This window comes from Drosophila sechellia, chromosome 3L (genome assembly GCF_004382195.2).
Source record: "Drosophila sechellia strain sech25 chromosome 3L, ASM438219v1, whole genome shotgun sequence".
In the NCBI taxonomy this organism is placed as follows: domain Eukaryota; kingdom Metazoa; phylum Arthropoda; class Insecta; order Diptera; family Drosophilidae; genus Drosophila; species Drosophila sechellia.
In genome coordinates this window covers 13,061,729-13,086,401 of record NC_045951.1, presented here as the reverse complement: position 1 = coordinate 13,086,401, position 24,673 = coordinate 13,061,729, and the positions used below count along the sequence as shown (strand labels likewise).

Genomic DNA, 24,673 nt, shown 5'->3' with positions numbered 1-24,673 from the left:
TCGCTGAAAGTACAAGAAGCAGCCTAGCATTAGCTTGCAGTCCATAATGCACACTCGATAAGATACAGATACAGATACAGATAGGTCGCAGCCATATGCTGGAGTTTCTCCGCAGCGCTGACTCTCGGTTTATTAACCCCTTTTCCGCATAACACCTGAGCCCACATAATTTGTCATGCCGTTTGGAATTTATTCAACAGTCGGGCAAGCCCCCATGGAAACAAAGGAGAGAGCTATGGAAAAAGTGTGGCTATCAAAAGACTGAAAAGCTGCAACCCCAAAACGCAGACAATGCAGAATGGGAAAACCGTGATCGCGCGGGGGGAAATTTTGAAGAGGAAATTGATCTTAGAAGTGGTCTAAAGAAGTTGTAGTACCCGCAACAAATTCGTGTCCTTTCCTTTCCATCCCCTTCCCCACGTACCATCCTCCGAATCGGTTCCGTTTTCCGGCTACCCCTAGTTCTTTGGCCCTTTTGGTGCCGGGCAGGTGACTTTTGACTTTGGCTATTAATAAAAATAATAGTTGCGGCTAAAAAAGGAAAAAAAAAATTAAGAAAAAAGGTGAAGAGCTCGGCCAAGAGCAAGGGCAAAAAAGATGTCTTAGGTCAGTTGTGTTGCAGGTGAAGTCGAGAGCCCGGCTCACAATTAAAATTCGGAGGGGATGCGATCGAAAAGGCACCTGTAATACACAGATAGAGGGAGACGGAAGGACTCGAAAAAGGAGCAGCAGGAGGAGGATCATGAGGAGGAGCAGGGGCAGCAGCATCGGCTCAACATTACATCGGCTCATTTATGTTTATGTCCTTTCGTTGTAAGCAGGCCTGGCGCTGATTCTCGATTCCCTCCAGCGGCATTGAGCACCTGCTGCCGCTTCTGCTGCTCCTGCTCCTCCTGCTGGTCCTGCTGCTCCTCCTGCTGCTCCTACTGCGGCTGCTGCTGCTGCTGTTGGCGGAATCCTGGAACCTGTCGCATAATTATTGAGCCAGGACCAGACGAGACGCGTGCTCAAAGCCGGTTTGCGGCAAAAAGCCATATGCCAGGAGGCAAATTACAACGGCGACCTGCAACCAGTTGACATGGGCCACACGACACCAGCAAAATCGGAGGCACTCAGAAAAAAATCACAGAAACTCAGTATAACTAAAATTGCAGACATGTGCAGTATATGAAAAAACATTGTCTCTAACTAATCAAATTTTATGAATATTTTAGTCTGTAAGTAGGTTTAAGATATGTTTTGATAAATTCCGATATATCTAGTTTTGTTTTCAGTGCCGAAACATATCAGCAGAAGCCAAAAGATGCAACAGTCGTAAAAATCTCTCCCCCAGACGGACAGACCGCAAAAACATCGAAGATGGGAGACAGAGAGATCTGCATCTAATCTTGGCCCTTAGGGGAGTCGCTGCCGATTGCCCTTTTGAGCCACAAGCTGTCGCTTAAAATCCACAAGCGAAGGTGCAACAACAGTCGTAAGTGCGCCGCTGCACCTGTCACGCTCGATCGATATTACAACGATCGACTTGTCGGCTCGTTGGCCTGGCCAAAAGTGACCCAATTTCAAAAGGCCGCCGGCTCGTTCTTCGTCTTCGACTGTGTCCCTCACACGATTTTCCCTTTGAAGCTGATAAGTTATGATTGCTTCACTTTTGTTTGATTGAGCATTGTCACCTGGCTGAGTATGCTGCTCGAAATTGATTGTTAGACGAATCAAATCCTGAATTCGGGGTGTTATGGATTGGTTTTATCCGTTTTTAATGGACTCGCAAGGACAGGTGACGGCTGCATATGCTGTCGTAAAAATATTAAAAATCCATTGAGTTGTAAAGTCATTTTGATGTCTTTACGGTAGTCATATTTTGATTAGTCCTAGTTTAAGTAGGGGAAGGATGGAGTCTAGAATAAATTTAAAAATTCAATATATTCATACACTTAAGTAAGCCACCTTGCTATAGGAACTTTATAAAAAGTTATAGTTAGTTTATAAACTTGGCTAAAGTAAATGGCTAACAATGTTTGCGATTGTACTCCTATTTGAGCTCGTAATTTAAATGTCGCCCAATACCATTCAAGATTAATTTGGATAAGATAAGAACATTATTAGTCCTTAAAACTCATAGAACTCAATTTCCTTACCCCAGGTAGAGATTTCATTGACCAGTGACCAGCTAACTAAACTTGGCCAACAGAACGAATACTGCTGCAGCCTGGCCAAGTTCGCTGGCCAAATCGGAAGCCAACAGAGTGCCATGTCAGCGACTAAAGTCTGCAGGTTGCAGATTAGTCTTCAACCCCGCATTTCCCCTGGAAAATCTTAAGCTGTTTCGATTTGAGTGCAGAGGACAAATCCAAGTCAAATATGCAAATCAACCCCTGGTCGACACGGCAAATTGTGAAATCTATTCGCAGAGCTTAATTGGCAAGAAGAAGGCAAGGAGAATGACCAATCCGCTGGGCTTAACAAAGGGTTGCGAACACAAGGGCCACAACAAAAATGGTTAATTCAATACCCAAACAAAAGGTAAAGCCCCAGCAATTAAAACGACAAAATCTAAACACGAAATTGGGAACGGATTTCGATGGTAAAGGTGCAAAGTCAAAGGGACAGGGGCGGGAGACATCGATCTCAAGGTGTTTTCGACTCTGAACCCGAAAAAGACACAGATTATAGACAGATTTTGAGACGGTCGCCGACGGAGGCAGACACACAATGGCCAACAAATTGCGGCCAAAGATGCAACATTTAGGGATGAGGAGGACCCAGGGAACTGAGGAACTGAGGATCACAGGATCAGCAGGTTGAAAACGCGAGCCAGCCGAGTCATTATAAGAATTTAAGCGCACCTTTCGTTTTGTTTTCCAGATCATCGGGATTCGAATTCGAGTATGAGTATGCGTTTGGGTTTTGAGTTCATACTCGGATTCAGAGCGACAGGTGCTCGGCAGATAAGAGCAGAGCAGAGCAAAACAGAGCACTGCGCATAGCGGTAGATGATTCGGATCGGCGAGGATCGTTATCCTGCTGCCGCTTTGGTCCTTCTGCTGCTGCTGCTGCTGTGCCAGATTCTGGCGGCCAGGACAGCAGGGGCTGGCCAAATTAATTCCTTGCCATATTTTATAATTCAACAGATGACACGAGCCAAACCGAGGGCTTCGAGCAGAGCTGGCACGAGGGTCCGCTGCTTGATTGGTGCCTTTGGGGTCGGGCTTCTTCCCGAGTACCGATTCCCGATCCCGATTCCGATCCCGGTTCTTAGGCCCAGTTCGATCCTGCGGCTCGTTTGTGGCACAAGCCACATGCCACGCATCCAGGACTTTTGGCGAGTGGCTTTTAGATTACTCTGCCAAAGGGTTACATGTGCTATTTAGCAAAGTTTGTTGGCATATGTATTTAATGTGCTAAATATTCTACAAAAGAAATAATTGCTCAATAGGTTTTAGCAAAGTATATGCTATAGATATGTAGTACTACATTTTAATTATTCTTGTATGTAAAGCTAAAAAAATATCTAAAAATCATAATAAAACTAATAAATTGTAAAGTTCTGGTAGCTGATACATACATATGCATTTAAAATTTAAGAGCATATATTAAGATCAACAAAGGTAAATCAAATACTTATATGTAATCTAATGATTCTATAAACTTATAAAAAATAAAGCAATATCATCTGGAGAAGAGTATTTGGCACTCGAACCTGAATATACCGGCACCTCCTTCATTATTTGGCCAAGGATTTTGGCTCGTCTTGAGGTTCTGGCGACTTTTCCCCCCTGGCACATTAGCTTAGTTTATTTGAAAGTGCAACAGTTTGTTGATAAAAAGCAGTTTGTTGAACCCTCGCCAGAGTTCGATTGGAGTGGATTGAGTGGATTGAGTGGACTGCAGTGGAGTGGCTCCCCTCAGGGAAGGGACAAACGACAACGACCTTTTGTCTATGCGATCTGCGGGAATAAAAACATGGCCAGGGGTTGCAACGTGGATATCGGTCCTAACTGCATTTTGGCAAAGAACAGTTACGAGTTACGAGTAGCATGCTACAGGTGGAAATCGTGTGCTTGTCACACTAATTTCTCAAAGTTCGAGCCCAGTTCGCAGTTCTCGATCGGGTCGGTGGTTTCGTTTGTAGTCCGCTCCTTTGGCCATTGCACTTTCACAGTTGCACTCCTGTCACATTTCGTTGTTTAATTTGATGTCAGTTTTTAGACCTCTGCCGGGGTCCATTGCCCGACATGCTGGCGAACGCATAATTAGCCGATAGAGATAGCAGCAGCAGTGGCTGCAGAAAGGAGCCATTGAACTTGGCCAAAATTCAGCGGAGGATCATTAGAGAAGTTTGCTGAACGGCAGCAGGTTGAAGTTGAATGAACTAGCCCAGAGTTCGACGGTCAGGAGAAAGGATGGGAAAGGAAATAATGACAGCACAGGTAGGGACCACTCAGGTCTAATACATCTGCTGTTCCCCACGGGTGACATATGTTCGAGGATCACCTAGAAGTGATGAGTTCCCATCAGCAACCTGTTGCACAAATCACTGTTTCAAAATGGTACTTGTCAACATTGATTTAAACTTCATATTTGATTTGATTAAATTATAGTAAACAAACCAGACATGCGGTAAAATTAAATTATTTTTCTATGAATTCTATGCTTTTATGGCTTTATCATGAGTAGTATTGGATATATGAATACATAAATATATGCTTAAAAAAAAGTTTTAAAGTTTAGGAAACAGTTCATAGTCGCCTTAAATCAAATCATACCATAAATTTAATTAAATACTAAGCCAAGCCATCTAGAAATACTTTTAAAAATTGTAATATTTTAAAACGTAGTTTTAGGTCTTAAAATTTCTAACGTTTAATATATTTTTATTTAAATAGTTTTGATATGCAAAAACTTTGGCGCCATTTAATGTAAATGCGCTGTAAAACTACTCTGTAATGCAGTATACCATCATCAATAGATGGCGCCTTAACATCTGTCATTCAGTATATTTATCGGGCAACTTGGTATATCTCAGTAATCGAAATACGGTTACACTGAGCCTACGCGATTTTAATTCCGATGACCGATCATTTCAAATAACGCGTCAAAAAATCAGCGTCATAGAAATATTGTTTTGTTGAAAATTCCCATCACAAGTCGTAAGAAACAAAGATGCAAGGACTGTTCAGGGATCCGGCACTGGAGCGCCACTTCACTGGCCACTCGGGCGGCATCACACAGCTGCGCTTTGGTCCCGATGGTTCCCAGATCGCCACCTCGTCCACGGACTCCACGGTGATCCTGTGGAACCTCAACCAGGCGGCCCGCTGCATTCGCTTTGCGTCGCACTCGGCTGCGGTGAACGGTGTGGCCTGGTCGCCCAAGGGCAACCTGGTGGCCTCCGCCGGACACGACCGCACCGTGAAGATCTGGGAGCCGAAGTTACGCGGCGTTTCCGGGGAGTTTGTGGCCCACAGCAAGGCGGTGCGCAGCGTGGACTTCGACTCCACCGGTCACTGGATGCTAACCGCCTCCGATGACAAGTCGGCGAAGATATGGCGCGTTGCCAGGCGGACGTTTGTGTCTTCGTTTGCACAGCAAAACAACTGGGTGCGCAGCGCCAAGTTCAGTCCCAATGGCAAACTGGTGGCCACCGCCAGCGATGACAAGTCGGTGAGGATCTACGATGTGGACAGCGGTGAGTGCGTGCGCACCTTCACCGAGGAACGAGCCGCTCCACGGCAACTGGCCTGGCATCCGTGGGGCAATATGTTGGCCGTCGCCCTCGGCTGTAACCGCATCAAAATCTTCGACGTTTCCGGCAGCCAGCTGTTGCAGCTTTACGTGGTGCACTCGGCGCCGGTCAACGATGTGGCCTTTCATCCTAGCGGACACTTCCTGATCTCCGGCAGCGACGACCGCACCATTCGCATCCTAGACCTGCTGGAGGGAAGGCCCATCTACACTTTGACGGGCCACACTGATGCGGTGAATGCGGTGGCATTCAGTCACGATGGCGACAAGTTTGCTACCGGTGGTAGTGATCGCCAGGTGAGTTTCTGTTTCTTTATGAAGGTATGAAAATAGTTTTACTCCTTGATTTCTGCTTCGGTTGCAGCTCCTGGTCTGGAAGTCGAACCTACACACCTATGATGCTTCGCAGTTTGAAGCCAAGTCTGCCCTGGCTTCCTCCGGTTGCGAAAGCAGTGGCGTCTCCTCGAAACAGAGCGTAGGCAGTTCCAAGTCCAATGACCTCAGTATCCGCATTGATCCGCGCCAATCCCTGGCCTATCAGCTGTCGGAGGAAAACTTCCAGGTGCTCGACAGTAAACACTCGACTCAGCCGGACAAGCTGCTCGGTCACGGCATGGACTTCAAGCAGCATAGCTCCAGCCCGCGCTTCTTTTAACCAACACGATCAGTAGCCTTTGTCGCACATAACCAGCCGAACATTCCGCAGGTACTGGACGTGTCCATCGAATCTGGGTCGGACTTGTGCTCCTGTTCCGGGCGGCTGGACGAGATCAGCAAACTATTGGAATCGATCGATGAGCGTGTGCGGCGATTGGAGGGCATATACTCTTTATAGCTCCCTAAAATACAATTAAACGTAATTAAATCTAATGTACCAATCATAATTAATTACGATCCTTGATAATTATTTTGTTAAATTATTATATATCCGCTACGCTGTATGACGCATTTTATAAAAAGCAATTGAACAATTGTAAATCATCACAATGCATTTTCTTCTATTCTGCAATTTAAAATTAAAATTATTGCTGTAAATACCCTTTTTCGTTTAAAATATATTTTTAAAATATTCAACGACTTCCGATGTCTCATACCCGTACTATAAGTTTTAGAGCTTTATATAGAAAGAAATTGGTAAATATTTTATTTCATAACAAACATGTTTAAAATTAACTTTTACTAAGATTTTAGAACACAAATGAATTTATGAAATAAATATGAATAAAATTAATAAACAACTTTTAAAATTGAAACGAAGTTATTTTTAAGATAATTTATTTAAAATTGGATCTTCAATAAAAAAAAAAACGGTATGGTTTGAGTCTTCGTTGAACTATTAGCCAGGTTGCCATACATTTGACACATTAACATTTGGTATTTTCAAACACTAGTCAACGGCATCACCGGCTCACAAAAATAAACAATACCCGCCGGAGAAAGTGGCGATAAACAGCGCCCATAAAACGTCAAGATGCGTGACTGGATGCCAGTGCTCTTCTGCGGACTGTCCGTGCCGATCTCGCTGTTCATGTGGCTGGGCAATGTGGCGCTGTCGAAGTTCTGGAGCAGTGACTTTGAAGGTGAGCGATATGGATTTCCATGCGAACGTTACCTGGGGTCAACTAATGCCAAAAGGTTATCCGACAGAGTCCCGGGTGATTCCGCCGGTGCGCTGGCTCTTCTCCACTCTGGCGCCCTTGGCCTTGATGACTGTGGCTCTGCGCCGGAGGAGCGTCAACCGATCTGGAGCTGCGCTGGGCATTCTTGTGGCCTTCATCCTATCCATCGCTAGCCATCCGTTCTTCGCCAGCCTGGTGGTGTTCTTCTTCAGTTCATCGCGGGCCACCAAGTTTCGGGCGAACATGAAACGCCGCTTCGAGAGCGATTTTCGCGAGGGCGAAGGCCAACGAAACTGGATACAGGTACTCTGCAACGGAGGCATGGCCGCCCAGCTTGCGTTGCTTTATCTGCTGGACTGCGGTAGTGGCGAGCGGGCGGTGGACTTCTCCCGAGAATACCGATCCAGCTGGCTGGGTGTGGCCGTTATGAGTGCGTTTGCCTGTTGCAATGGCGACACCTGGTCCAGTGAACTAGGATCCGTGCTGTCGCAACGCGATCCAGTGTCTATCATCACCTGGCGGAGAGTGCCGCGCGGTACCAATGGTGGCGTTTCGTTGCTCGGCGTCGCGGTAAGCCTGCTCGGTGGTCTGCTCGTCGGCTTTGGCTATTTTGTCACCGTTCGTTACACCGTTGAGGCCAAAATGCTTCTGGTTAGCCCACCACAATGGCCAATCATCGTCTTCGGTGGCATTGCTGGACTTTTTGGGTCCCTCTTGGACTCTGTCCTGGGTGGTGTGCTGCAGTTCTCGGGCATCAATGAGGAAGGCAAGATTGTAGATACACCTGGGAAGGGAGTGCGCCACGTGAGCGGACTGCGCATCCTGGACAACCATAGTGTCAACCTGATTTCTAGCATCGTCACCGGCGTCACCATTCCGCTCCTGGCCCAGAGATTCTGGCCCGTGCGCTAATGCTGTTTTGGTTAAGGATTAGCGTCATCGCGGTATTCAATAGCTAACAATTTCAAAGGCTGCCTCACAAGATCGAATTCCGTGTTAAACATAAATGCTCAAGAAGCCTTTTAGACAGGTATATATGTATGTACAATTGTTAACCATTTATAATTTCATAACGCCAGTGAAATACCCTCCATAGATATATTTTTGTGAAGCTTACATATCGCCTAGCGAACAAACCGACTTATGAGACTCGATGAAAACAACGATTGGGCAGCGAATAGCCAAGGCAGTTACATTATATTTACACTAAGGTAGCTAACCATGTTCCTTTACGGATTATGAATTTTTTGTTACTGTGACTGTTCACCTCTATTTTGTGTATTAACTCCACTAAACACGAACCGTTCATGTGGATCTATTGTCATTGTCTCGAAATTCTCGTACGTGACGGAATAAATTTTCTGATTTGGTTATGTATATTCCTATGGCGTCATCACAAGTTGTTTTCAACAATTTGGAGATCAATGATCGGTTCCCGCTGGAATAATTTTAGCAGACCTCGCTCCAAATCAAATATGCAAATGTTTTGCTTATTGCACAAACAATTGCTGTTGCAATATTCATGAAATTTTCTATAACACTATTCGAAATTTTTTGAATTTGCGCTAATACCACTGAGGGTTTTAAAAATATCTTTTGTTCGAAATATAGCTACTACTGATATAGTCTTCGAATCCAATGTTGTTAGTAAATTAAAATGTGAATCCAATTGAAAACTCGTGGTTGTTCTCCGTTAATAATGTATTTCTAATATTTTTGCACTTTATTAGCTCTTCTTAGTTTCTGAAGTTCAAAATTTCGAATTAAGTTTTGAGAAAGAGCACGTAAAGCCTCGCTGGACGAACTATGTGCACTCGTAGTACTCGTAGCTCCACCCGGAGTAGTTGGCTTGGCGAATCCGATGGAGAACTTGATCATTAGGTCGCCAATGGGCGAGTTGACGAACTGGGAGCCCGTTGAGATGGTCTTGAAGATGACACGACGCTTGTGCTGGTAAACCTGCGGGTCACTAGGCAGGCTGTTTCCCGGCTGAGGATTTGTCTTGGGTTTGGTGCTAGAACTAATCTTGGGCCGAGGAGTGCTGGTGGTCACAGTTGGTAATTGCTCCGTGGTGCTGGTTTGGTTCAATGGTCTTTCCGAGACCCTGGGCTGTGCAGTGGTTTTTGTCCTGGTTGTTCGTGGCTGAAACGTGGTTGTGCTGCGTCGTCTGTATGGTTTGCGAGTGGTGGTGGTTGGGAGGGTCAACGAAGGTGCCTGGTAGCCTGAGTCCTCATCCTCGGAAGCATCTGACATGGCGTCCGGTTTCTCGGGGTCCACCGGATAGCCCTGATCCGTCTGATCCTCCTCGTCCTCGTAGTCATCCTGTAGATCACTATCTCGATCTCCACCGGAGAAGTACGGTGGGTGGTGTTGTGGTTTCTGGTCGCGGCGATCCTGCTTTTCGCGGTGCTGCTCGTAGACAGGGTCATTGGAAGCCGACGAGGCGAGCACTTGCTCCATCTGCTTCTGAAGGATCTCGTAGAGCGGCGTATTCTGCACATCCTCTAGAACTTCCGCAGGTTCGCTTGGCACAAACTGATTGTTGATGTAGGCATTGCGTCCATCCAGGTCTTCTTCGAGGTCCACGTCTTCATCTTTACGGGAACGAGACTCCGTTTGCAACTGCTCAGCTGTGGGATGGGTCACTCCTTCGGTTACCTCGGCAGGGGCAGCTTGAACGGTGAGAACAACTAGGAGAGGAAAACTAAATAACACAAGCCACAACTTTCAGAATATTCTCACCTCCACTCAGCAGGATCAGTAGCTGAATCTTCCAGACTGGAACTCCGACACTAGTGACTCCCATTGCAGTTGGTCAACTTCTGTGATAAGTGACACAAATCCCGCTGCTTTTATAGGCAACCCAGCCGCAACCTGTTGCATTGTCCATCCCACGCCCAATTAGTTTTTAGGTTTAGTGCCTGGCAATGGATGATGGCTCTTTCAAGCTTCTGATATCAATCAGTTTATAGAACTTGTTTTGGGGGTCAATGCACTTGATTCAATGCAACTGTATCGCCTTAGAATTCTTCTCAATTTAATTACAAAGAGGTGAATTTGCCTTTAAGAAAGTTTTGAAAATTATCTGATTCAAAGTTGATAGATATAAAGTTGAAGTTCATACCCGTTACTTTAATACACAAAGTTCCTTAGGGGCCATAAAGAAATATCAAGAACGAGTTCGTTAAGAATCAGTTAATATATAATAGGTGCATTCTCTTCCATTACAAATGTTGCTATACCTTTTCTCTTGCTACAAATTTACTTCTTTAAGTGAAGAAATTGTCCTACCAAAGGAGTAAATTTAAATATAAAATAAACGTAATTCAACAATGAAATGCTAAGGGATCTTAAATATAATGTAACTAGCGACTTGGAAACTGGTTAAGTCTAAGAAATATTGAGCTTAGCGATCTCGGGAATTATAGAAACTAAGAAGATCCCATATAGAATATCAAAAAGCGTTAAGCAGATCTATTTTGATCTATTTGTAAAGAAGTCGGGTTGCCATTAAACTAAGCAATAAATAATGTAGTCCAAGATACTTTAAAACTACAAAACCAATCGGCCCAGTTTGTGTATCAATCAAAGATGATTATAGTTTTTTAGAACTTTATTTGTTGTAATAAATTAAATAAATACTATAATTAGTTGAGATTTGTATAGGCATTTCTTTCTAAGCTACTTGGTACTTGAGCCTATCATTGTCCTTGCCCTTGGGTTGAATCTGCTGGTGAAGGGGCGCGATCTCCAGAGGTTTGGGCGTGGGAGTGTCCTTCAGTGGCATAGGGGGCATAGCGATGTCCTCTGTCGTCTTTGCAGGCTCCAAAACTGAAACTGGTTTTGGAACTGCTACTTGAACAGGAACTGGCACTGGCTTCTGGGGAGACTCCACTTGTTTCTGTGGAATCAGGGATAGGGGATCCTTCTGCTTGTTCTCCTTTTGTTCATCCTTCTCTTCGCTGCTTTCGCTGCTGTCCTTCTCGTTCTTCTTTTTCTCAGCCTTCACCTTCTTTTTCTGCTCCTTCTCCAACTTGTGTTGCTCCTCCTCCAGCTTACACTTCTCCTCCTCCAGCTTTAATTGCTCCACGATGGCCGCATCGCGGAAATAAGGTGATGACCGGAACTTCTTGTCGGCATAGGCAGTTTCCTGCGGATATTTCTCCTGGCACTCGGCATAGGGGAAGTCCGTCCAAAGACCGTGGGATCGGCACTTGGCTACACCCAGCTTGCACTTGTTGTAGAAAACGGCCACCTCTGAGGAGGTCTTGCCGCAGATGGGCTCGTACAGTTCATCGCAATCATCGTCGCACAGATAGCCCTCGCTCAAGGACTGGGCGGCACTGTTGATAGCCGCGGAATTGGAGGACTGGCAATTCTTCTGGCCCGACGACTCACAGCTGAACCAGGCGATGGGAATGGCCAAATAGGGCGGACTTAGACGCTTCTGTGCGGCTCCAATCTCACCGGGAGCCGCAAAGGTGCGCTTCACATAGTAACCGTGCTCTTCGGTAGAAATGGGAGTGTTTCCAGCCAAATCCGTGGAGCTGGACCACTTGGTCTTCGTCTTGGTCTTGTGGGGATCAGACTTTTCATAGTGATGATCGGAGCCCTTGTGCTTTCGCCGCTTTGCGTCCGCGGGAGTCGCTTCCAAAAACAGCAGAGCTGCCACTGCTAAAAAGGAAATGGGTGGATAACAGTTAGTTATGGGATTTCCAGAACTGGTCAGCTTCGATATGGGAGACTTACCTACGATGCAAACTACTTGGTATGTCCTCATGTTGATCTGGTCAGCTGCTCGACTCCTCAACAACTGATCGCATCTTCTGGCGAGCGGTGCTTAAGTACCAGTCTTAGCCACTCGGCGGGGAATTCTTTAGGGGCTTACCGGTTTTCTTCCCACTGCAGCTCTTCCAAAGAGTTCCACATCTTCTCGAGATTTGTTTACACTTCGCGATGTCTCGAGGTCCGAACGAAAGTACGCCAACTTTTTGGTACTCATACTATATTGTATTTGGTGAAATTTTATGCAAACCTATGTGGTTGTGGTCGTACCCTTCCCAGCGATAGCCATCTAGAATGTCTCGGATCTGGAACTGGTTGTGTGTGAGTGTTTTTTTTTAACACCTTCGATGCCCTCCATTCGACGCCCAGCCTCCCAAGCTCGGCCGCTTCTCGAGCCGGTTCTCCGAAATTGGGTCAATCTGGAAAGGTTCGGTGATCTTCTTGTTATTTTATGAGGTTCTTTTGACCGCGATCGCCGGCAGCTGCACTCGCTCGCAGGAAATCCACGTCCAATCAAGCGTGGTCATTCTGTTATTCCGCCGATCTCTGTTGATCTTTGATCTGCACAAGTGATCCCCTCCGTGGATGGCAATTGTGATCTTAATTAGAGCGGGCTCAACTGAAATGTGTCTCAGTGATCTGTTTCGCTGATCATCTTACATATGAAAAGTTTATATTACTTTGCAGCATACATTCTCTCAGACTGATCATTAATCTTTCTTATTTAAATGTAAATGTTCACTCTCTAATGATCATGTTTCCCTTATGATCAGTTAATCAACCAATCATAATTGCATTGGTTATTACCACCATCAGTTTGATGACTCATCCAGCTCGTGATCACTTCTTGTTTATTTTGAATACGTAGTTCCATGGAAAAGTTTTCAAATTTCCCATTAGCATTAGAAAGTTAAGCGATCTGCGATGCATTAGTTGTGGGCGATCAAATCGAAGCCGAGACGCCAAGCGTGTCTAATTACATAATTGGGGCTTTGACCGAATCCCAAGAAATATGGGACTAAGTGATCTTGTAAGCAATTTTGCATATCAGCTGAAGACTGTTGCGTTGGGGTTGCCGAAAGGCGTTAATCTTTCAGACAAACAGATCGAAGCCACCAAAGCGACCATAGACGTCAAATTTACAGATTTATGAAAGAAGTCACCAGAAAACAGAAAGACCGAAAATTTAAATAAATGATTTCGGTTTCTTTGGGGTTTCTGTAAGCCACCGGGTAAACAAAAGTGGTTCAACGGATAGAAAGAAACCAAATGAGATGGTCCGAGGTGGGAGGAAAGAAACCCAAGATAGAGAGCTTGGGTGCAGTAAAAGCGACTGGACAACGCTCTGGTAGTCGGTTCCAGAGACCGGGTTAAGATCTCGGAGAGAGCGCAGCGTTTTGGGATCGCCTTGTTTGCTCGCATTTACTTTCATTTTTGGAGGGGCTATAAAAAGCGAAAGCAGTGTGCTGGATTTGCTCATAAAGACCGCAAAACTGCAAAAGTTCACTACGAAGCCAGCTGGAAGCAAAGGATTACCACAATGGTCAGACCCATTTACCTGGCCCTCGGTGAGTTGAGCTAATCTCTAGGTTTTTTGGGTCTTATCTAATCTGTCTGTTCCCAATTGCAGCCGCTCTTTTCGTGCTGACCTGCTCTGTTAGTGCAGCCCCATTGGCGGAAACGGAAGCCAATGCTGCTGAGGAGTTAGCCGTCTCAAAACAGGATCCGCAGGTTGTAAACTCCAGTGCCGATAGCAGTGAGGAGAAGGACGATGATGAAGAGGAGGAAGAGGCTCAAAAGGTGGAGGAGGAGACCAACGAGGATGACGATGATGATGAAGAGGATGACGACGAAGATGACTCGGTGATCCGGAGACGTCGTGAGGCGGAGACCACTGAGGAACCTTCGGAGGAGGCTGTCACCGAAATTTCCAACGAGGATCAGAAGGTGGATGCCACCACTGGAGCAGCTCCAACACGAAAACCCGTACTCGTGCTCATTCGGGATGCCCTGAAGAAGGTCACCACCGATCTGCCCACCGCCCAGGTGGCCAACAATGCGCTGCAGTACTTCCAGCAGTTCGAGCACTTCATCCAACAGGCCATCGAGGAGGTAATCGGCGATGACGACGATGAGGAGGAAACTTCATCTACAGTCATTCCCGAAACGGAAACCACGATCGAGAATAACAAGAAGCCCGAGGGTGAGAACGCGGAGAAGATCCCGGAAGTTGAGGTCCCTGCTGTCGTTTCCGAAAAGGAGTCTCTGGCAGTGGAACCCATGAAGACGGAGGAGTCTGCCCCTTCGACTTCGGCTCCTCTAAGCAATGCTCTCTAGTCTAGAAATTACGATCAACACATCATTCCTCAGCTATTTATTGTCATTTATTTATTGCTAACTATAAATTGTATGCCATAATCAGTGTTTGAACATGTTTATTGCATTGGGCTATGAAGCAAAACCTTGAGTTTCTTCTCATCCTTGTTCCCCTGATTGTCCTTCTCCTTCATCGCATATACGTGACTCTTGAGCTGGCTGCGATGGCGATTGGTGGTTCCCCTCTTGGGCGACTCAATCTGCTGCAGCAAGCGATTGAAGAACGAGTTCGGTGATTTGGTAGAGGGATTCTTCCTGTTGGATCCGCTTGTCTTTTTTAATGACAAATCCTGATCTCCAATGGTCAATGTAATGGGCAGCTTACCACCCGTGCTAATGTAAATGGGAATGGTTATGTAGATGGGTGAACCGGAGGATTGTGGAGCCATCACTTCCGAATCTGGCTTGCTCTCGGTTTGAGATTCAGGTTTCTGCTGGGACTAAAAAATAAAGAAATTTGATAACTATTTTTGGCGTTTAATTAAAAATACGATCAAAAATTACGGGTATTAAAATAAAAATGTTTAAGAAATGGAGATGAATATGAAATATTTGAATCAGTTAGTTTTCTTTACAATGCAAAAGTGTGTTAATATTATGAATAATAACTAACATAACTATGAATAACTAATAAAGTATATAATTTAACGGCATACCTTCTCTGTTTTTTCAGGTTTCGGCGGCACCTACGCGAGAAAATAAATGCAAGGAATTGGAATTAATTTTCACAAATCTATAACTTTCATTACACGATGTAAAAAGTTTCATTTTCATATATAGATTCAGTTATAATTGTTAATTTTAATTGACAGTTGTTTAAAAATAACTTTCTAAAAGGTGAAAGAATCTCACCTCCTCATTTTCAAGATCCAGAGGCTGTTGCTTGAGGAAGTGCAGCGGATTGGCGTCTTCACTCAGGTTGTTGTACTCATCCTCTGATAAGGCGGGAAGGCGATCGTTGTGGAAGTTGTCGTCCTCCTCCTCGATTTCGTGAGCCTGTATTCCGGACTTGGCTGTAGGACTGTCCTTGGGTTTGGGAGTTGTGGGTGTGGCGGTGGTGGATATGGAGGAACCAGTTGAGGTATCTGAAGGAGTGGACTGCGGCAAGACCTTCACTCTGATGATCTCCTGGCTGCTGTTTGATTTCGTTACATTATGGCCATAGCACATAATCGCACACAGGAGCAAAACTGAAGGGCAAGACATTAAAAATTAATAATATTATCCGAATTAAACTTATAGTATCCATAGAAAAGGAAAAATATTTTGTTTTGCAATATTCATGTGATATTTTATTTGATAAAATATTACAACCTAAACACTACCGACTAACTTATAATAATGCCCAATCCCAGCCTAACAGCCTGCTCAATCCGGCTTGCTTGCTAATTCCACAGGTTACAGCGTCGTCTTCTTGCCGTTGAGGATCATCTCGGTGAGTCCAAGTTGCCGGAATTGCTGCAGGCGCTCCACTTGATGGCAGAGGCGTTTCTGGAACTGCACCTCGCGGCTTAGTTCCTTGAGCTCATCCACGCTGCAATCGGGATTGCAGCTGCCCATCTTCTGTGCGATCAGTTGGGAGGTGAGCACTATCTTGGCCTTGGAGAGCCGAAGATAGGAGAAGTCGGCGCTGGCCCGCTTTAGTTCCTGGCGGTACAGGAAGAGCTGGTACGGGAAATTCACAGTGGATGACTTGCGGCGGAGCTTCTTCAGAGCCCGCTTTTTCTGTTTCTTGAGCGGATCGTGGGTCTTCACTTTGTGTGGTTTGTCGGAATGGTTCTTTCCCGACCTGTGACTGGATTTCTCTGATTTGCGGCTGGGCTTGTGCTGGTCAATCATGGTGTGTTGCTGGTTATAAGTCTCAGGAGCGAATGATGCACCGACCAGGTGGTGAGGTCCTTTTAAAGGATCTGGTGGGCAGGTAGGTCCTCCGCAAAGGTAGATTTGGTCCAGGTAATTAGCGGGTGCCAGTCACGCGCATGCATGTCGTAAACCAAAAACCGTTAACAGGCTTTTCATTCGGGTTTTCTAAGCGATCCGGGTCGCCTGGAATTTCCCCGTCTCGTTTATGGCTTTATGACTAGCCAGAGATCCGCGCACCCGGCTTAATCCTCAATTATGGCAGCCAACTTAGCGCCGTTCGCACAGATCCTCGGGGTTTGTGGCGATTTTTCCAGCCAAACTCAGCAGGGGATACCCGTATATCCTTCGTGGAATTCTCCAAAACCATCGATAGTTCTAGAAGCACATTCGATGGAAATTGGTAAGAAGACGACCCTGTTGTCCCCCTAGAAATTTCTCGTTAACACTTGGTTTTCCTGGAGGCAAGAGCTGCCTTTGGATCCGTTTTCACTTCACTAAGTTACATTCACATTTCTAGCTGTTCCCAAACAATCCTTTACACCTAACCCACATCGTATACCACAATTTTCGCATGGAACGCACCTCCGCAACTAAAGCTCCAAGATGTCTTCATGTTTCGTGTCTAATAATAATACTGAAACCGCTTTTGGCATGCGATTTCTATTTTATAGCTGAGAAGGCAAAGTTTTTGGGTTTGAGAAATTTCACTTGAATGGGAACAATGCGAAGTTCTACTATCAGAAATTTGCATATTAATTTCTCAATAGTCTGGCTCTACTTTTCTCTTTTCTTGTATTCTATGCAAATTTCGCTGCGCCATCTCTTGGCCCTACAAATTTAAAAGCCGATGTCGTCATTGATTGAGTCTCTTGTCCAAGGTGGTCAAGGTAGTGGATGGGGGGAATATCGAATAAATAATGATGATGCGCCACTTTTTCGGTTTATTTTGCATGCATTTTATGATTTTCGGTTCGAGAGATATTATTTCGCCTCAGTGCCCAACAGAAGTTGTAAGGGTCTTCATATCTCTCTACAGCTCCATATTTTCTATACAGAGAAAAATAAATCTTTACTTAAGAAGAATTATTAATACCAAATATACCTAAAATTGATTTGAAAATCAGAAATAAAAAAGAAAAGATAATATAATTGGTATGTCACATTTCAAATTGTTTTTAAATAAATATATTTTCTTACATTATTGTGAAATACATTTTCTTGAGTTTATTATTCTTTTGTGTATGATTTGATTGAACATAATGGTAAAAAAGCGATTTTTCTTTTCAGTGTGGTCAGCCGGAATTAGCCAAGACCATTGGAAAGTCATCGATGGGTCGCTGCATCCATTTAAAGTTCAGTTTATTTATCTAGCTGCCAGACGGGGAGCCATGGCATTTCCATTTGACTTGGCTCCGGCTGCCTTGCATAACGTTTCCTTCAATGTCCTTCATCTCTTGCGGTTTGCGTTTGTCATTAGACGACGTCTAGACCGAGATTCAGTCAGCCAGTGCCAGACATCGATCTGCGGCGATTGCCCCAAGAAGTTGGCTACACAAACTTGGCCATAGGGAAATGGTCGAAATTGGCAACGATTTCATTGGGAATGAATTTACTCTTGGTTAAGCAGGGCGAATAAACAATAATTTTGGCAAATATATTTTTTTGTATTTTTGTCAAGAAGTTTTTGGCTGAAATTCACAAAATTGGGTTTAAACTCACATATCAAGAAATCAATTTTTAAAATTCCTGCAATTTCCACAGTTCTGAGGGCAATCGTTTTTATCTTTCCACTTAGACAAATGGAATGTTTTATACATTTCCATCAAATTGATGCCCTATGTAATTATTCCTAACTGTTTAGCGGCTTTTATGACTAACCCCTCAGCTAAGCTTGTTTTATGATCCGTCCTTTATAAATTTCCAATTATAAATGCAGAAAAAGTCAAGCCAGAGGGATTCGAACTTTTTTCATAGTCCCCGAATCGAATAAACGACGCAATAATTTTTCATCGTCATTGTGTTTGCAATTTGTTAGCCATGAGGCTAGCCAATAAATTGGCCAAATATACGCCATAAAGTGGATGGCCGAAGTAGTCATCAGACGGAGGATAATATCCTGCGGAGTGAGAAGCGAAAGAAGGGGATCCCCCGAAACCTGTGCACTTTGTAATGAAATAAATGGACTTTTGTGATGGACGGACTAGCAAATAAATTGCAACTTTTCGCTCCAAATTAAAATGCTCTCTTTTCGGCGGAGGTGGGGAATCTATTTTTTTCGTTCATGCAAAAATATAATAAAATACACACGCCTAAACTTCACTCACTGTGTTGTATTGTTTCATTTTGTGTATTGCCTTGTTTCGGTCTGTAAAATGCATTTCACATATTATTGTGCACTCAATCAAAAATCCATTTCCGTTTGTTTCGAACTCACACGTCTGTTTCAGTCTGTCTGCGCGGAGTGTGGAGATTCAGGATCCATTGGCAGGTGGTCCCTGCCGCGAGTTCCCGGATTGGCAGCCAAAAGTTTGATAATTGAGTTGAAGCCACGCGTTGAAGTTGCGACCATCTCCACCTTTTAGAGCCGCTTCCTACACGCCGAAAAAGAGGGCTATCAAGAAAATGTAGAGTGGAGTTTAAATATACATGAGCTGATTGTAATGCATATGATTCTCCACTCAAGGATTTCGCTTTACACTTTTATAAAAATCTTTATAAAAAGATGCAAGACACTCATTAACGTCGTGCACGGGAAATTTTCCAGTGTTGAAAATCGAATCCTTTCACGCAGTGTATTGACCACCCCTTGCTGTTCCCAATCATCATCAGCTTTTAGCGGGCTGGGCGGAGGCCTCCTTTTGTATGCGCAGGACGATTGCAGGGACTCCATTCGTGTTGCACGTGCCGCATGGCAATTCAATCGACTGTGGGGCGAGGAGTCAACTGTGCGACCAAATAACATCGGATGGATGGCTGTCCTGACAGCCAGAGTTCCGCTTGTGAACCCCGAACCCCGAACCCCGAGCGCCGACCACCTCTGCATCATGCTGCAGTCAAAGTAATGCAATCCCATTGCAGCCAAATGGGGTAAATGGTTGGAGATCCTTGCGGAAGGACCTTTATTGTGATTGTGCAGACCATATGATGGAGTCCTTGCCGGCAACTGACTTTGAAATGGTTAAATGATGGTCAAACGATGAATGAATTATTCGCACAGCAAATGGGTCAAGAGGATGTGTAATTTGACCATCAATGGTTTTCTATCAGCGGTCTAAGTAATAATGCTAATTCCTCATAGCCAGAACTGCCAATAAGCTTAACACTTTTTTAAAAAATAATACGAAAGAGCGAAGAAGTAAGACTTTAAGTGTAGTGTCTTTTTGGTATATCGAAGTTTTTATGATATATTTTGAATGAAATGCTCTACTAGCATAAATATACTTTTTTTCATTATCTTTAAATTGGATTTCAATTGGGTATCCTTCTCTTTGTTGCAATAGGCGTTCGAGTTTTTTTTTTTAAGTGAAGGAAACAGAAGCAGTTTATATGATGTGTACGAAAAATTGTCATGCAATAAAATCTAATCAAATAAATAAATAAATGAACAAAAGCTGGCACAGAGGCACCGGCAGAGCAAATAAAGTGACAAAATAAAGGAAAACAATTGCGAAATAAATGCCACAAACAATTGACAATAAACTACAGGACATACAAATGTGTGTGTGTGAGTGTATGACCCGATTCGCCCACACACACACATACAAACATGTTTGCATGCGTCAAGGATATAAATAAAATGAAAAGAAGCCAGAAGAAGAATGAGGCACAGAGAAATAATAAATAAACTACAGTTCATGTCATGTCAGCAAGGATAACACAGAAGGAAGGACCAACAAAAACTGACAAAATGAAATTGAGAAGAGGAACAAAGCACACAAACACCCGGAGAGCAAAAAAAGATAATAATAAATATGTAGAGCAAGTGAAAATGGCCAAAAGTTCTACAGATGCGTGTAGTTAATTTGATGAGCTCTTTAAGTTGTCCAATTTGTCGGCATCCTGGCCAAAGGAATGAAATATGTAAACACGAGCGGACACGCATTCACCCAAATTCGATGGAAAACGTTCATAGATAACGATATGGATAAGAAAGTGGGTGGGATAACATCCCATTGTGATCCTAAAACCCAAAAAAATCTGTTTCAAGTACTGGCATAATGGCTAGATATTAATAGGAGTGCTTTAAATTATATCCCCCCATTTAGTAAGTACACACCAACGGACTCCAACGAATCCCCCATTCGATTTACCATTAAAATCCATATCATCACCGACAATCTGTTAAGTCCCTTTCAACATTGTTAGGGCAATTGCAACCTCATCGCCCCACCATTATGAAAACAATCCACGCTCCGTGCCTCCTCGCTTATTGGCCATAAATTTAACGTGCCCATGGTCTATTAACTCCGTCGAGATCTGGAGAAGGGTGCCTCTTAATTTAGCCACGTTTATCTGCGAGGGAGTTGGGGCCCGGAAATCTCTGTTCGCACAAATCAAAATATATAAGCCCATGGCATCGGGTGGCGCATCCGACTTTGGCTTATCTATTGGCTATGGAAATTGAATTTCCCCCTTGATGAGCCGATGAGCAGCGGAGAAGAACGCCACTGAATTCCCAATGGAGTAACATGTGCAGAAGGGACGCATCCTGATAATTGCACGATAACAGGCTAATTTTTAATTAGCGCCATTTTGATAAGTGTACATAAATTAGCCGATTTCTTTCGTTCGATTTCGTTTCATTTTGGTCTTCATTAATCGGTGGCAACAAATTGCGAATGGATATTTTCGCTGGCTGCTCATTTCCGGTCGCCGATGGGATCGATTGGCCAGTTTGGGGTGCCACAAACGTGACTAGTTTATTGATTTCGATCGGTACATAAATTAATAATAATGCCGAAAAGCAGTCGGTAACAATTTGCTGTGCTCTGCAAAAGAGCTCTCCCTCCGACCAAACTAAAAGTCAAACACCACCCGCTGCTCCTGTTCAATGAAACATACTTACGTGTTGGCCATTTTGACGGCATCGTCGTCGTTTGTCGAACTTCGAACCTTTTGGCCATATAAAATTCCAATCATACTTGACCAAAAGCAAAACACTGGAGAATTTCTACGCTAAAAGCACTGAGCGGCAACAGGAAAAAGGGAAACAGCATCGGCAGAAAGTTAAGTGAAGTGGGGCGTTTAAGCCAGAAAGTGTGGCGAAAAGGGGTGAGTGGTGGGAGGGTGGAGGGGTTTTGGCCTGCTACTGGCAGCAGTCAGCAGAAATTTGTGCTACACTTTTGCCAATAACTTACCGCTGCTTAATGTTGCCCCAGCCTTTTTTTTGTGGCCTGTATTTGCAGAAGAGTTCTAGAACTTTGAAGTTTGATGATTTTGTATACAAAACCCTCTTGGAAAAAAGGAAAAAAGGTTTCAAGATTGAAAGCTTTTTAAAAGTCACTTTTCGCTTCCAAATTTAGAAACTTATTGCATTAAAACTGATTTTTTTTCAAGATTTTTTAAATTAACAATATTTATATAAATTAATGTGGTCTTTAGAAAATAAGATTTTTAAAACCAATTTATTTCATAAATCATGCTTTGATGCTTTCTTTTATTCCGTGTGTTGTGAATAAAAGTTTACCGACTTGAATGCTTTAAACTTTATTAATTCTCACTTTGGCTTGCATGGTAACCAATAAATTGTCAAATGCAAAAATAAATAGGAAAGTGTTGCAAATTTTATTTAATATTTGCTTGTGGTGTCTTCGACAAACATCAATATTAAAATCTATTCATAAAATACAGATCTTGACCTATGCTCGCACTCTTCTAAAGGGCATTCCAGCTTCAGCTTTAAGTTGGCAAATAATATTCCTTTGCTGGTTACTTTCAAACTTTGGACCCAGGCTTGACTGCCAAATGGTTTTTCCTTTTCCACCTCCACTTATTTGTGTTCTGGGGCTTATTGCCAGTGGGCAAAAGTGAACAATTTTCGACAGATTTTCCGAAAATAGTTGCCGACTGCATAAGGTAGAATGCATCGCTCCCAGCGCCTCGTTTTTGTGGTTGGCCTTGTGGGAGCATTTGGCCCAAGTCCAAAGCCAGTCAGTCGGCAGGAGCGAAATAAGCAGCAGAGTTAGAAAATTCCTTTTCACTTTTCAACCGATAACCTTTAAGCATTTTCGAAGGACGAAGGAGGAAAATTCGGTGCCAGTGAGCAGGCGGAGAGATGGAAAGTCAGAGGAGTGCTCCATGGAGCAGGTAAGTTGTCGCAGCTTAATCGATTTGGAAAAAGTTACCATGTCCTGTGTGAGACACCACCCTTGCCATGCTACTTTATTTTTACGCACCATTCGTTCTACTCCCGTCGCCGTCGCCCTTGGAAAATGGCAGAAAATGGGAAATCCGCTGGTCGGACCCCGTCGGCTCCCAATGATAAACTTTCGACACATTTTTCATTTATTTTCAACACCTTTGATTGATATATTGAACACTTGACACCCAGCTCAAGCAACAGTCTTTGGGTATCCTGCCGTTCCCCCTTATTCGTCAGTTATTCTTCATACCTACTTTTTCGGGGCTCTTTTGAACTCTGAAGAAATGTGCATTGAAATTTCCGTTTGTAGTTTAGGCTATAATTTGAGTTTGAACGGAAAACAATGTATTGTTGTGAGGAGTTATTTACGAATCCAGTTAGAAAGTTAATAAACACTTTAAAAAGTCTTCACTCCAAATGTATTTGAATAGTAAGTAACTCACTTTATTCTTTAATATATGTTTTGATATTAGTTTTCTTTAAATTTAGCAACCTGTTTTTTCAAGTGTATAGCGGAAACTCGCGTCAGCTGGCAGATATTGTCCCGAGTATTTGCTGCGGATGCTGGGAAAATCCGGGAGTGGGGTAGCCATGTCAAATGCTGTGACAAAGGTGAAGTCTACCACCCATCCGGTAGTCCACTGCCACTTTTTCCGGCTGAGCTGAGAGCTGGCTTACGGTTTAAATTGAAGTGCAGAACACACTTCCTTTGAGCAGGCATCATCCTGGAGGCAGTGCGTCAGTTCCTTGAGCATTTGTTCTACCTCAATGTGCGTTGATAGATGACCCCTGATCCGGCTGCAGAATGGGCGATGGGATACACTCCTCTTCCATTTTATTTGATGACCCATAGAATTCCGGCTCCTTTGTGCCGCAGCTCAACCAAAGTGGCCTCGAAGCAATCTGCTTTGTGCACTAACTTGACAATAACTGGCCATAAATAAACAAATATCATTAAACTTAAGCAAGTGCCTGGACTCCTGGCAGCCGTTCAGGCCAATTGCTAGCAGCAGTCGACTGAACAAAACCAAAAGATATGCCAAGCTGTGGCCAAAGTGGCAACAAGGAGCCGAAGAAAGCGATGGCGGATACCAGCGATGCGGGGCAACTTTTCATAAACATTATTAACAATTATTGTTGTTAGCTGAAGTTGCCCGGATGGGTGGATTCTGGCTACCAGGACTGGCCTCCGTCGCGTGCAGCTAACAAGGTCCTTCTGCCGCCTCCTGCTCCAGCCTCCTGGCAAAAGTTATAAGCACGACCAAAAGTTGATAAGAATGAGCCATAGACGTCGTAAGGCAGCCACTTTCAGCCGGAGCTCATTCGAGTGGGTGGCGGGGGAGTTCTTAACACGGCCAAGCTTTGTGCATTTTTTATAAACTAACGCCCTAAAACGCGACAGAAAACGAGAAGAGCAACAATAACGATGGGGTCTGAGCACCCTGAAGACCATGTCTGGAGTTTGCCACTGGTACATGTGGATGAGTTCGTGATTCGTGAGGCAGTTATTTAGAAATTTTATTGACTCCTCAATATCACAATGATTAAACGTACTTACAATACATAATCGTTGAAATCAAATATGATTACTTCAGCTACACCTTGAGTTAAATAAAACATTAAACATAACAGCCTCACTTCTGAAAGTTCACGATAAATTGACCAGCGTAGAGAACTGTGCTTATTAAATTTTCAGCTAGAGTTCAAGGTTGCCATCTCTAGTAAAAGTTTGTTGCAGGTTGCTACTTCCTTAGCTTGTTTATTGATGTTGTTCTTGCTGCTGCATCCACTTTTTTCAGCACTAAGCAGACAGTTATTGTTGTTGCCGCTACTTGCACATACTTCAAATGGTCTTACAGAAGTTGCACACTATCTTCTTCAGCGGAAAGTTCATAAAGTTGCGACGAAAAACGCCCACAGGTTG

The 24,673-nt window shown here is 43.9% G+C and overlaps 7 protein-coding genes across 10 annotated transcripts; 3 read left to right on the top strand and 4 right to left on the bottom strand.

Annotated features, from left to right (window-relative positions):
• Positions 1–5,048: 5,048 nt before the first annotated feature.
• On the top strand, positions 5,049–6,723 carry LOC6605571 (POC1 centriolar protein homolog). The gene is made up of 2 exons (XM_002030357.2): positions 5,049–6,042; positions 6,110–6,723. Exons 1-2 carry the CDS (start codon positions 5,164–5,166, stop codon positions 6,398–6,400), a joined length of 1,170 nt encoding a protein of 389 aa, XP_002030393.1. The 5' UTR covers positions 5,049–5,163; the 3' UTR covers positions 6,401–6,723.
• Positions 6,724–7,146: 423 nt separating this feature from the next.
• On the top strand, positions 7,147–9,040 carry LOC6605570 (transmembrane protein 19). 4 transcript variants are annotated; one of them, XR_004361724.1, is made up of 3 exons: positions 7,147–7,325; positions 7,381–8,394; positions 8,461–9,040. XR_004361724.1 is itself a non-coding variant. In XM_002030356.2 (2 exons), the coding sequence occupies exons 1-2, from the start codon at positions 7,217–7,219 to the stop codon at positions 8,274–8,276; spliced, it is 993 nt and encodes a 330-aa protein (XP_002030392.1). In that variant the 5' UTR covers positions 7,147–7,216; the 3' UTR covers positions 8,277–9,040. The 4 variants fall into 4 exon arrangements, 2 of the variants coding, with proteins under 2 accessions (XP_002030392.1, XP_032574176.1); XR_004361725.1 differs by having other exon boundaries at positions 7,381–8,402; XM_002030356.2 differs by having other exon boundaries at positions 7,393–9,040.
• An 18-nt stretch (positions 9,041–9,058) lies between these two features.
• Positions 9,059–10,170, bottom strand: LOC6605569. The gene is made up of 2 exons (XM_002030355.2): positions 10,107–10,170; positions 9,059–10,054 (listed from the first exon to the last, which is right to left on the bottom strand). The coding sequence occupies exons 1-2, from the start codon at positions 10,168–10,170 to the stop codon at positions 9,072–9,074; spliced, it is 1,047 nt and encodes a 348-aa protein (XP_002030391.1). The 3' UTR covers positions 9,059–9,071.
• Positions 10,171–10,959: 789 nt separating this feature from the next.
• Positions 10,960–12,219, bottom strand: LOC6605568. Its single transcript, XM_002030354.2, has 2 exons — positions 12,114–12,219; positions 10,960–12,038 (listed from the first exon to the last, which is right to left on the bottom strand). Exons 1-2 carry the CDS (start codon positions 12,142–12,144, stop codon positions 11,041–11,043), a joined length of 1,029 nt encoding a protein of 342 aa, XP_002030390.1. The 5' UTR covers positions 12,145–12,219; the 3' UTR covers positions 10,960–11,040.
• A 1,390-nt stretch (positions 12,220–13,609) lies between these two features.
• On the top strand, positions 13,610–14,572 carry LOC6605567 (retrotransposon-like protein 1). The gene is made up of 2 exons (XM_002030353.2): positions 13,610–13,717; positions 13,780–14,572. The coding sequence occupies exons 1-2, from the start codon at positions 13,690–13,692 to the stop codon at positions 14,484–14,486; spliced, it is 735 nt and encodes a 244-aa protein (XP_002030389.1). The 5' UTR covers positions 13,610–13,689; the 3' UTR covers positions 14,487–14,572.
• LOC6605566 lies at positions 14,509–17,005 on the bottom strand. The gene is made up of 4 exons (XM_032718286.1): positions 16,971–17,005; positions 15,378–15,715; positions 15,182–15,211; positions 14,509–14,965 (listed from the first exon to the last, which is right to left on the bottom strand). Exons 1-4 carry the CDS (start codon positions 16,999–17,001, stop codon positions 14,585–14,587), a joined length of 780 nt encoding a protein of 259 aa, XP_032574177.1. The 5' UTR covers positions 17,002–17,005; the 3' UTR covers positions 14,509–14,584.
• LOC6605565 lies at positions 15,813–16,415 on the bottom strand. Its single transcript, XM_002030351.2, has one exon. It carries the CDS (start codon positions 16,362–16,364, stop codon positions 15,924–15,926), a length of 441 nt encoding a protein of 146 aa, XP_002030387.1. The 5' UTR covers positions 16,365–16,415; the 3' UTR covers positions 15,813–15,923.
• Positions 17,006–24,673: the final 7,668 nt, after the last annotated feature.